The sequence below is a fragment of the Notolepis coatsorum genome, assembly GCF_963971535.1.
Source record: "Notolepis coatsorum genome assembly, chromosome: 4".
Taxonomy (NCBI): Eukaryota; Metazoa; Chordata; class Actinopteri; order Aulopiformes; family Paralepididae; genus Notolepis; species Notolepis coatsorum.
In genome coordinates this window covers 144602238-144613847 of record NC_140168.1, presented here as the reverse complement: position 1 = coordinate 144613847, position 11610 = coordinate 144602238, and the positions used below count along the sequence as shown (strand labels likewise).

Genomic DNA, 11610 nt, shown 5'->3' with positions numbered 1-11610 from the left:
TCAATTGCATCACTTGAGTCCCCCCAGCGGAGTCAGGTGTCCGACTGTTCAATACAGTCGGACACCCGTTCAACATGCATCACACCGCTTTTCAAGCAACTTCCAACATCGATTAGGCTCTGCCAGGCTTTTACTTCTTTTAGTCACAACATGACCAATGCATAGATATTCACTCTTATATATAAATTACAGGTCCGCTTTGAACCGACATCTCGAAATACAGATCACCAGAAGACAGTCACACTAGTACAGAGTGGACAGCAAAACAGCACACATGCGTAGCCCATTGGACAGAAGAATAGTAGAGAAAACTAAAGGCTTGCGCAATACAAAATTGATTTGAAAAGGACTACTGATTATTGGTAGCCAGTCACAATTACTGTTCCTGTCCTAGGATCTTAGACCTTTGCCCTGTGAAACCAAAGATGTTTCCCTCGGGATGAATAAAGTATTTCTATTATTTTCTATTCTATTCTATTAGAGTGGGTAAAGAATGAATACTGTACATGCTGACCCTTACCACCATGTGTCTTATTCAATCAAGCTAGCACACTGTTACATTAAGTATTAAAATACACGATTTGATAAAAGTAGCATCTCTGTAGATTGTGCAACGAACACATGGGCGTAGGTTTAGGGGGGGCTGCAGGGGACATGTCCCCTTCAATATTGAGAAGAGGTGAATTTGTACCACTTAAAAAATATAGCTAATATGAAAGACAACCCCCTCCCCAAAAGAGGTAAAAAAAGGCCTTAAAACATGTATATACCCTTCTTACCTGTAACTATATATTAACCAACACCAATACAATACAGGAGAATACACATTTGAAAGCAATACAGAATGTCTGAGAGCCTTACTGCATTATATGGCATTATATTTGTGTCAGCGGTGTACCTGAATGTTGTCTTTTCCTTTACATAAGACATTTCCACCATGAATTTATGCAGAAAAGGCACAAATTGGTGCATAAAGGTACACCAGAATGCTGTGTGTTTGACCCAAAAGATTCCAGGGGGGAGGTCCCCCAGACCCCCCAATGTTGAAACCAAACCTACGACCCTTGAACAAACATGATCGGAAATATACTTGTCTAATACTCGCCCAGTAAAGGTATAGGCAAGCATAGTCGCTTCTACGGCTGCTGTTTTTCCTACGGTAACTATCTATTTGCCATCGTTGAAAACCTTGGATGTTTTTGTAGATAAAGTGCAGGAATACTAAAGTCTCCCCCCTCCCTCGACCGTGTCCGTCACCACAGGTAATCAGATTCTATATATTAGAACGTACACGTAGCCCCCCCCGGTGGTTAATGCCTCAAAGTCCAGACACACCTCTTCAAGTTTGTTGGCGCGAAGCCTTTGAGTGGCCACGCACTGTTTCCTCCCTGAAACCACTCAACTCTTGTTCCGTGAACGCTTTCCCTCTCAACCCTCTCAACCGCGTCCCCACTCTTGTTGCCATGATACCAGTGAGGGGGCGCCCAATGGCAAAATGTTCCTAAACCCGAACTCCTGCACCCTTTATAGTGACCGATCCCAAAACCCCCCCCCGCCCCCGCCCTCTTTCCTCCATCTTCCAATCACAACCTGTGCCTCTCTGAGATGCAAAAGCCGCATTCAAGAGGATCAAGAAAAGAGGGCGGGGCCCTCCCCCAGGTAGTCCAGCTCCGTGCTGGGCTTGTCCAGGTCCATGTCCAGGTCCATGTCCATCATGCCGCCCGGCGAGTGCTGGTGGAAGTTGGCGGAGATCTGGTCGAACGTCTTGCCCCGCGTCTCCGGAACCCGGAAGAAGGTGAAGACGAGGAAGAAGAGGAGGATCCCCGCGAAGATGAGGAAGACGTAGGGCCCGCAGAGGTCCTGTGTGGGAGTGATGGCGGGAGAGAAATGGGAAAAGTGAGGATTAGGCTACGGATTTAAAGAGTTCGAGCCTCCTAGGAGAAGGGGAACTTTTACAATGGTTGCCCTACAAAGGCAAACAGCAGTAACTACGAATAGTGAAACAAGAAAGCATATTTTAAAATGTATCTCCTGTCCTGCCAAATGTATTTTTGGAAGAAATTTATGTAATATATAAAGATCACACTATCTCATTTCAATGGTGGAACCATAATAAACTAAGAAGTAATTTCCCCAAATTGTCTGTGGGGTATTAAAATGTTTATGGGGATGAAATAATATTAAATATATGAAATGTTTTTCTATTCAAGATGTTGTTTTCTTAAATTGGGGCACAAGTGCCGCAAGTGCAGCCGCCAGTGTCGCTATGTGTCGTTTCTTTTTGCTAGTATGGTCATGAAATTGGTATTAAACTTGGCTCTAAGTGGTATTAAATGGTCTTAAAAAGTCTTAAATTGAACTTGTTGAAACCTGGAGATTTCACTCCTCACAACAGATACGGCTAACTGCCCCTGTAGGGGGCAGGGTACCTAACGCCACTCACAGCCACGTATGGGAAGCCCATGCCGATGAAGAAGTTAGCGGTCCAGTTGGAGCAGCCGGCCACGGCCATGGCTGCCGGCCTGGGGCCCTGGGAGAAGAGCTCGGCCACGAAGAACCAGGGGATGGGGCCGGGGCCCACCTCGAAGAACGCCACGAAGCCGAAGATGGCCAGCATGCTGACGTAGCTCATGGAAGGAACACTATCCTGCCGAGAGAGAGAGGGAGAGAGAGAGAGAGAGAGAGGGAGAGAGGTAGAGAGAGAGAGGAAGGAAGAGAGGAGAGAGAGGAGAGGAGGGAGAGGTAGAGAGAGATGAGAGGGAGGGAGAGAGGAGAGAGGGAGGGAGGGAGAGAGGGAGGGGGAGGGAGAGAGAGAGGAAGGGAGAGAGGGAGGGAGGTAGAGGGAGGGAGAGAGAGTGAGGGGGAGGGAGGGAGAGAGAGAGAGAGCGAGGGGGAGAGAGAGAGAGGAAAGAGAGAGAGAGGGGAGAGAGAGGAAAGGGTTCAGGGACGCGGAGGAGAGGAGAGGGTGGGAGCCAGAGTTCACGGTCACATTTCATACAAACCGTAATCCCTGTTGTCAAACCGATGGCAACATTGCCATTGGTTAGGAGAGAAAGATCCACGCCAGGAAAAAAAACTTTTGGAAAAAGGGGTATTGACAAAAGAGATTACATAACAACACAGGAAGAAGTTTGTTATCCTCGGCGGTGGGGACTAACCAATAAGGAGAGAGCTATCGTCATGACGACTGCACAGATGCACATTCCGCCCAGTCCCAGCATGTGCAGCGTCCGCCGTCCCATCCTCTCCACCAGGAAGAGCTGTTGATTGGAGCAGAACAGAGTGTCTAATAGGAGCCCAGATTGATCCCACCAGCCCCGCCCATGACTCTGGCTTAACACATTCCCGGCCAACCACGGACATGTCCGTGTTTCGGATCCAACGGTTGAGGGCCAACCACGGACATGTCCGTGGCAAGGTTGTTTTGGCTTTTATTCCATTTTAATAACCTACTCCAGTGGTTCTCAAACTGTGGTACGCGTACCACTAGTGATACTTGGTTGTACTGCTGGAGGTACTTGACATTTTTTTTGGTGCAGTTTTTTGGTGCAGTCAGGCCACTGAACTTAGAAGCAGGCCAGGCCGCGTCTATTCTTATCCTAACCCATGTTTGCTTCCGCGTTCGTGCTTTGCGCTCTGATTGGCCACTGACGTACGCTAGTTTTGCAAGTTCAAATCATTCTTGGTTCAAGTTTTTTTTTTTTTTTTACGTTTAATTAATTTATCCACTCTGGTTGGATGGTGTGTATGTATATGTATGTATTGTGTTGTATAATGACAATACATTTTAATCGAATCTCATTTTGAAATCGCTACGCTGCCTATGGACACGACAGTGGCAGCCAGCTTCGGAGGTGATTGCATTGCACCATGGTGATCCACTCAACAGGTAGCGATTTCAAAATGAGATTCGATTAAAATGTATTGTCATTATACACTTTAGTTGTGGGTTTTCTTTTCTAATCAGAGTGATCTATCTTGAGAATGTGTTGTATATGCATTTATTTATATAAATGTATAGTATAACTTATACTTAGTGTTATAAGAAAAGCTATGTCCTGACCTGTATACCCATTTACTGTGATTTACAGGTATTTTGGTAAATGGTAAATGGCTGTATTTATATAGCGCTTTTATCCAAAGCGCTTTACAATTTGTTTCTCACATCTTACCCATTCACTCACACATTCACACACCGACGGTGGAGGCAACCATGCAAGGTGCCAACCTGCTCATCAGTGTCTTGCTCAAGGACACTTCGACACGCTGCCCGGGAGGAGCGAGAATCAAACCGGGAACCTCCGGATTACCAGACGACTGCTCTACTCCCAAGCTACTGTCGCCCCCTATATTAGGTCTATTTTATTATTAGGTATTTTTACTTTGGTCTCTATCACTATACATTTATAGTTAGTGTAATCAATCATTTGACCTGATGTACACTAGAATGTGCAGCATACCATTCTCTGACGTCTCACCCCTTTATGGAGGATTGTTGGCATATTTACCTGGGTCACAAAAGAACCAACATAGCATGTTTACCAAAGAGGTGGATTATTCTGGTTGCAGAATGACAGCTCTCACTTTTTTCCTCATTCTAGTGACTAGTGACAACTGTCGGGTCTAGCTCGTATACTGCGTTGGACCACTAAACTAAATGTATCAGTAATAGTAATCATGGATTATCGTCATAGTTCTTGTAATCTTCAATCAAGTCAACTGTAAGTAATGCTTGAGACGTTATCTATAGCTAATGCTTGCATCACCATGGAGGTCTAAGGTAAATGTGTATCTCATGAACGTACTTTTCCACTGCATATTGTAACCCTCTCTGTCTGCTTCTAGATTAAATATTTATGTTATCTTTAAAAAACAGGTCTATTACCTGCTGTGGTAAATCTCCAGCGGCCTAGCCCCTTTCGTGACTGTGAAGCAAGGCTTGCATCACAGTCAGGAAAGGGGCTGCGTGCAGCCATCGTCAACGAGAGTCATTTACACGGTCGGCTCTGTGTCCGAGTTTTCAAAGGGGGCGTGGCTTAGCGATAGGTCTATTGCTTGCTGTGTGTGAGAGAGAGAGAATTAAGTACATTTGCTGAAATACAGTTGTTCTTAATTTTCTCACTTGCTATGGGAGAATGTTAGTTATTATGTTCTCAATGCCCCTTGCATTGTATGAGTTGTGTGGAAGAGTTTGCTAGTTTGTACATTGTGGCTGTGTCTGACAAAAGTTAACAATAAATAATGGTATTAGGAATACATTTGCCTCCTGCGTGAACTGTGCATAGCTGAATAGACTGTATTTTAACGTCGGCCATATGGTGGTACTTGGAGAGCCAGCTACGTTCTCAGGTGGTACTTGGTGTAAAAGGTTTGAGAACCACTGACCTACTCAATGTCACAGAGGGGCACTGCAGATTTACCCTACTCTTGGAATTCGGAAAAGTGCATTACCGGCCAGATCCTCGTAGGGGCGCTGTCTCGATAATGCAGTGTTCCCTGTGGCAGAACGTTTTTTTTTTTTTTTTTTTTTTTTTTATCTCGAATGGATTTTCCTGTTAGGGTTGATTGATTGATTGATTGAAAACTTTATTAACAGATTGCAGAATGGGTACAGTACACTACAGCTCAATACATACAATTGTTAAGGGGATGCAGACCAGAGAAAGACTTTCGTCTTGTTTACATCAGGGTCCCCCATTTTCAATTCATCATAACATATATGACATACACGACATACACAGACAGTACTGCTACATCTAAACATTTATGACATACCAGATTTGCAAATACAGTACTGTTTGTGATACAAAGAGTCCAGAAAAGAGAGTATATACATTTGACGTAGAAACTGTACATTGGAATACAGGGTGAATCTATGCGTGTAGCATGTAGCATGGAATACGTTTTGGGAGCTGAATTGGACATATGGATCTACCAGATGGCGATCGATAACTGGGAAATCCTTTTTGCCGTCCAACTGGCCACAGGTAAGATCTTTTTCACGTAAATTACACGCTGATCAGGCCTTGTTATCATACCCAACCAGGCGATCAGCGAATGTGGCTACTGAGGCTAACGCCGTTATTGGTAATCAATAATCAGAAACAACATTCCCCTTCCCCCCTTTCATGCATTCATGGTGGAACATGATATCGATCATATGCATTTTGAGTTTTAGCTCTAGCTTCTGTAGGGCCGAAACACCATTCGATTTAACGTTATTAGCTTAGCAGCCTGTATCTCGTTTTGCAGGAAATATACCAGACCAATCCCATATAACGCTTATATTCAAGACGCTATAAAATGGGAACGTATTGATGAAAAAATAATTTCTTTATGCCATTTTGAAGGGACGGTTTATAGTGTCAATTGACAATGAGAATGGACAGATAGCAATACTATAAAGTATAGATTTAGCTCTACAAACAGCCTCACGCACAATGAAACCGTATTATGATATGCTGGCCTTATAGAGTGGGGCCGTCTAATACCCGTGGCCGTCAATGTGTTGTGGAGAGCAAGTCGCACATGGAAGGAACTAATCCGTTTGGACAACATATAATAATAATAATAATAATAATAATAATAATAATAATAATAATAATAATAATAATAATAATAATAAAATCTCGACCTGGACAATGACATTGAAACACCTCGACCTGCCAAAGCAAACATGACTTATTTGGATGCAGGAGGTAAGGGACCAGACAAGGGTGACCAATCACCCCTGTTATCTTGTTTGCTCATTGATAACCACGTTAAACAGTAATGGGGGCAGACATTGGTATATATAAGCTATAAGCGATATATATAAGGTATATGTATACACACTATAAGCTATAACATACAATATAACAAATATTTGATACTCTTCTGTGATTTATTGGGCTTCTTGCAGATTTTCACAGGACAGAACCAATAAAAAACTCCCACAAAACCGCTCTCCGGGTTTGCTTGAGCAACCGCTCGGGTTTAGTGTTCAGAATCAGTTTGCCACATGTCCGCATGGCAGCGGTTGATTAGATTACTAACCGAGACAATAGTGAAAGCACAGTTAACGACTCCGGCTCCTATGGTGGCGTAGACTGGACTCTGGACTCCAGCCTTCATGAAGATATTGGTTGAATAGTAGAATATCTAGTGAATAGAGAGAAGGTGATAAGGTCATTCGTTTTATTATTAGTTTCATAGTACACCATAAGTACACCAATATTATTTGACACATTCAACCGGGACTTATGCAAATACCAGTATGATCATTATGCACATACACACACATATATACTCATACTAAAACATTTCTAATTGAAACTTAAACACTAATTACCTCACAATTATATATCTGAACACTGCATTCTTTTTCAATTTCCTAATTGTACTTTTTTCTTATTTACACTTGGTTATCAAACTCTTGAGAATTTTTATTGAATGGTTCTAGCAGATGACTTTGTAACAGGCCTCAGGGCGTCGTACCAAGATGTATGTATGTATGAATGAATAATTGCATTTACATTGTGCTTTACAATGTACTGTGTGTATATATATATATATATATATATATATATATATATATGGATATAAAAATATCCAGAGGGGAGCTGTGCCAGGGAGCCAAGAAAAAGTGCAATAAAGAATTAGCTGTAATTTCCTGCAACTTAAAAACACTAAGTATAAGGTTGCGCAATAGTTTGACGGTGAACATGAAAACACATGCATGCACCCGCACCCGCACACGCACACACACACACACACACACACACACACACACACACACACACACACACACACACACACACACACACACACACACACACACACACACACAGACACACACACACAGACACACACACACACACACACACACACACACAGTGGAACAGAGGACAGAGCAATCATGTATTAGACAATGATGTATTAGAGTATTAGACAATGATAGGGGCGACAGTGGCTCAGGAGGTAGAGCAGTCGTCTGGCAATCCGGAGGTTCCCGGTTCGATTCCAGCTCCTCCCGGGCAGTGTGTCGATGTGTCCTTGAGCAAGACACTTAACCCCTAATTGCTCCTGATGAGCAGGTTGGCACCTTGCATGGTTGCCTCCGCCGTCGGTGTGTGAATGTGTGAGTGAATGGGTCAAATGTGAGTAACAAATTGTAAAGCGCTTTGGATAAAAGCGCTATATAAAAAAGCAGCCATTTACCATTTACCATATATATACCTTTTTTAATATATATATATATATATATATATATATATATATATATATATATATATATATATATATATATATATATATTAGTGCTGTCAGGCGATTACAAAAATGTATCTAATTAATTACAGGATTTGTAATAAATTAATCAAATTAATCGCATTTTAATCACATAACCATTTTAGGCCTGATATTTTATATTCTATAATCATATTTCAAATAGCATGTGTCCGGATGGCAGAATTCAGTACTGTATCTACAAAACCTTCTGTTTAATCATCTTCCCTTTGTTATGGAATGAATGAGATAAAAAAATATATATATATTAAAAAAATAGTTTTTTGAATTTTGAATTTTTTATAATTTTTTTGTTAATTTTCATAACGCGATCATTTGCTGTGTAATTAATTAATCAATCTAATTAACGCGATAAACTGACAGCCCTAAATATACATAATAATAATAATTATTATTATTATTCTTTTAATTTATAATTATTTTTAAACCACATGGTGGTGCTGCCCCTCTACCATTGTCTAGGCGGTCACCAACCTTTTTAAGCCCAAGATCACTTTTTTTTTTTGGTGAAGGCAAGATCTACCTATTGAAGCGTTGAGAGAAAAAGACAGCCAAGATTGTACTTTAAACTAAATGACTTTTATTTGCCTGTATTCTAATTACATGCAATGCTTTGGTCCAACATTAAAACGTCAAAGTAGAACTATTATGTACTTTCTCAGTCAGTGCTAAGTGCAGTCATCTTATGCAGCATCACTTTTCACATCAAAACAAAAGTAGAACTGTAATGTGGACTTTCTCATATTATTAACATTGACAAACATATTTACAATTAGCATTTTATAAAGTAGAACTGTAATGTGTACTTTCTCAGTCAGTGCTAAGTGCAGCATTACTTTTCACATCAAAACAAAAGTAGAACTGTAATGTGTACTTTCTCAGTCAGTGCTAAGTGCAGTCAGTGCTAAGTGCAGCATCATTTTCACATCAAAACAAAAGTAGAACTGTATGTGTACTTTCTCAGTCAGTGCTAAGTGCAGCATCACTTTTCACATCAAAACAAAGGTAGAACTGTAATGTGGACTCTCAGGGTAAGATCTAATTTTTTTTTTTTTTTTTCATGGAAATATCTACAGGGACAGTCTCAAAGATCGACCAGTCGATCAAGATCGACGGGTTGGTGACCACTGGTCTAGGGAAAGTCCTGATACCCCCCCCACGCTGGACTCACTGCGTTAACCCCGGACAGCTGCTGGGACAGCTGCAGCATGATGGCGATGATTATGGGCTGCCGGTACAGCGGGGAGCGGAACAGCTCCGGGATGGAGACCTTCCTCTCCATGTCCATCCTCCTCTTCTCCTCCTTCATCTCCGCCAGCATGTCCCCCACCTCCTGCCTGCCTGTCAGCCTCCTCAGGCCTGAGAGAGAGAGAGAGGGGGGGGGGGGGGAGAGAGAGAGAGAGAGAGGAGAGAGAGAGAGAGAGAGGAGAGAGAGAGAGAGAGAGAGAGAGAGGACAAAGAGAGAGGGAGAGAGAGAGAGAGAGAGAGAGAGAGAGAGAGAGAGGTGGAGAGGGGTTGAGGTGTGTATACGTGTGTGTGTGTGTCTGTGTGTGAAAGGGGTCCTACTAATCACCCCAAAGTACCAGAAAATACCCCCAAGTACCCCAAAATACCCCAAAGTATACCCCAAAATACCCCAAAGTACCTGAAGTACCCCAAAATACCCCAAAGTACCCTAAAATACCCCCCAAATACTCCAAAATACCCCAAAATACCCCAAAGTACCCCAAAATATCCCAAAGTATACCCCAAAGTACCCCAAAGTATACCCTAAAATACCACACAAAAAAATATGTGGTACTTTGGGAATGGGAAATGGACTGCACATATATAGCGCTTTCCTACCTGCTTTATAATTGCCTGTCCTTCACAAATTCACACATGCACTCACAGAGCAATGGCAGCCAGACTCATTGGGAGCAATTTGGGGTTCAGTGTCTTGCCCAAGGACACTTCGGCATGTGAACAGAAGGAGCTGGGATTGATTGATTGAAAACTTTACACTGTACACTGTACATTGGAATACTGACAAAGCCATACTTGGTAATTTACTGTACAACTGGGTTAGGACATTTGTAGGGGCCAGTTTCGTATTGCAGTCTCCCGTAGGTGTTCTTTGAGAGTGTTTTTGAAAGTGGGTAGTGATTCACATTCCTTTACAGCTTTGGGTAGGGCGTTCCACATTGATGTGGCATAATTGCGAAACGTGTTTAGTCCCTTGTTTGAGCCGAATCTGGGTTTAACATGATTTGTGGAGCTCCCTCTGGTGTTGTGATCGTGGTATTCACTGACCTTTGGGAAGTATTTTGACATGTACCTTGGTCGTGTAGTGCATCTTGTAGAACAGGCCCATTGCAAGTTGCTGTACTCTGTCGTCTACTCTAAGCCATCCTAGGTTGTCAAAGTGGGCAGGGGTGAGGTGGGTTCTAGGAGTCAGGTCAAGCAGTAGTCTGACTAGTTTGTTTTGAGATGTTTGTAATTTGGTTTTTAGTGCCTTTGAGGTGCTTTGGTACCATGAGGTGCAAGCATAGTCGTAGTACCCTTGAATGAGTGCTCCTGCCAGAGTCTTCAGGGTATTCTTGTTTACCAGAGAGGAGATCCGGTACAAGAATCGAGTTCGTTGGTTGACTTTTTTTTATTACATTGGATGCCATTTTGTCACAGGAAAGATTAGCCTCTAGGATGGAACCCAGGTAGGTAATTTCATCTTTCCTTGTGACAATACTTGTGACAATATTGTCACCCACTGTAACTGAGAAGCCGTCGGTCTTGCTGAGTTTGTTATTTGAACCGAAGAGAATGGACTCTGTTTTGCCCATGTGTAATGATAGTTTGTTATCGGCGAGCCATATGCAGATTTTGCCTAGTTCTGTACATTGTACATTGGAATACTGACAAAGCCATACTTATTTTAGGGTATTTTGGGGTATTTTGGGGTACTTTGGGGTATTTTATGGTATTTTAGGGTACTTTGGGGTATTTTAGGGTACTTTGTGGTCTTTTGGGGTATACTTTGGGGTATACTTTGGGGTATACTTTGGGGTACTTTGGGGTATTTTAGGGTACTTTGGGGTATTTTGGGGTACTTTAGGGTATTTTATGGTACTTTGGGGTGATTAGTAGGACCCGTGTGGGGTAGAGATATTTCCCCCCTACAAAGTAGTTTTCAAACGTATTGTCATTATACAGCATACAGTTACTGTATATGGGTTGACTAGTATGAGGTGGGTAGTTATGATTAGCATGATTACTATGATTAGATTACAGTGTAGGGCAGTTGTAGACAGTGGAAACAGTAGGTAGGTATAAATCGAGTAGAATTGA

At 42.2% G+C, this 11610-nt stretch overlaps 1 protein-coding gene across 1 annotated transcript in view; it reads right to left on the bottom strand.

Annotated features, from left to right (window-relative positions):
* Positions 1–1629: 1629 nt before the first annotated feature.
* The window catches only part of LOC311226720 (solute carrier family 2, facilitated glucose transporter member 4-like), a gene marked incomplete at its 3' end in the record, with an annotated part of 53353 nt that continues 43372 nt past the window's right edge, over positions 1630–11610 (bottom strand). Inside the window, exons 5-9 of the mRNA XM_084312132.1 lie at positions 9458–9645; positions 7036–7140; positions 3159–3260; positions 2444–2647; positions 1630–1860 (exon numbers count right to left, since the gene is read on the bottom strand). Of these exons, the coding sequence (XP_084168258.1) occupies positions 1630–1860; positions 2444–2647; positions 3159–3260; positions 7036–7140; positions 9458–9645 (830 nt within the window). The remainder of the gene's footprint in view (positions 1861–2443; positions 2648–3158; positions 3261–7035; positions 7141–9457; positions 9646–11610) is intronic.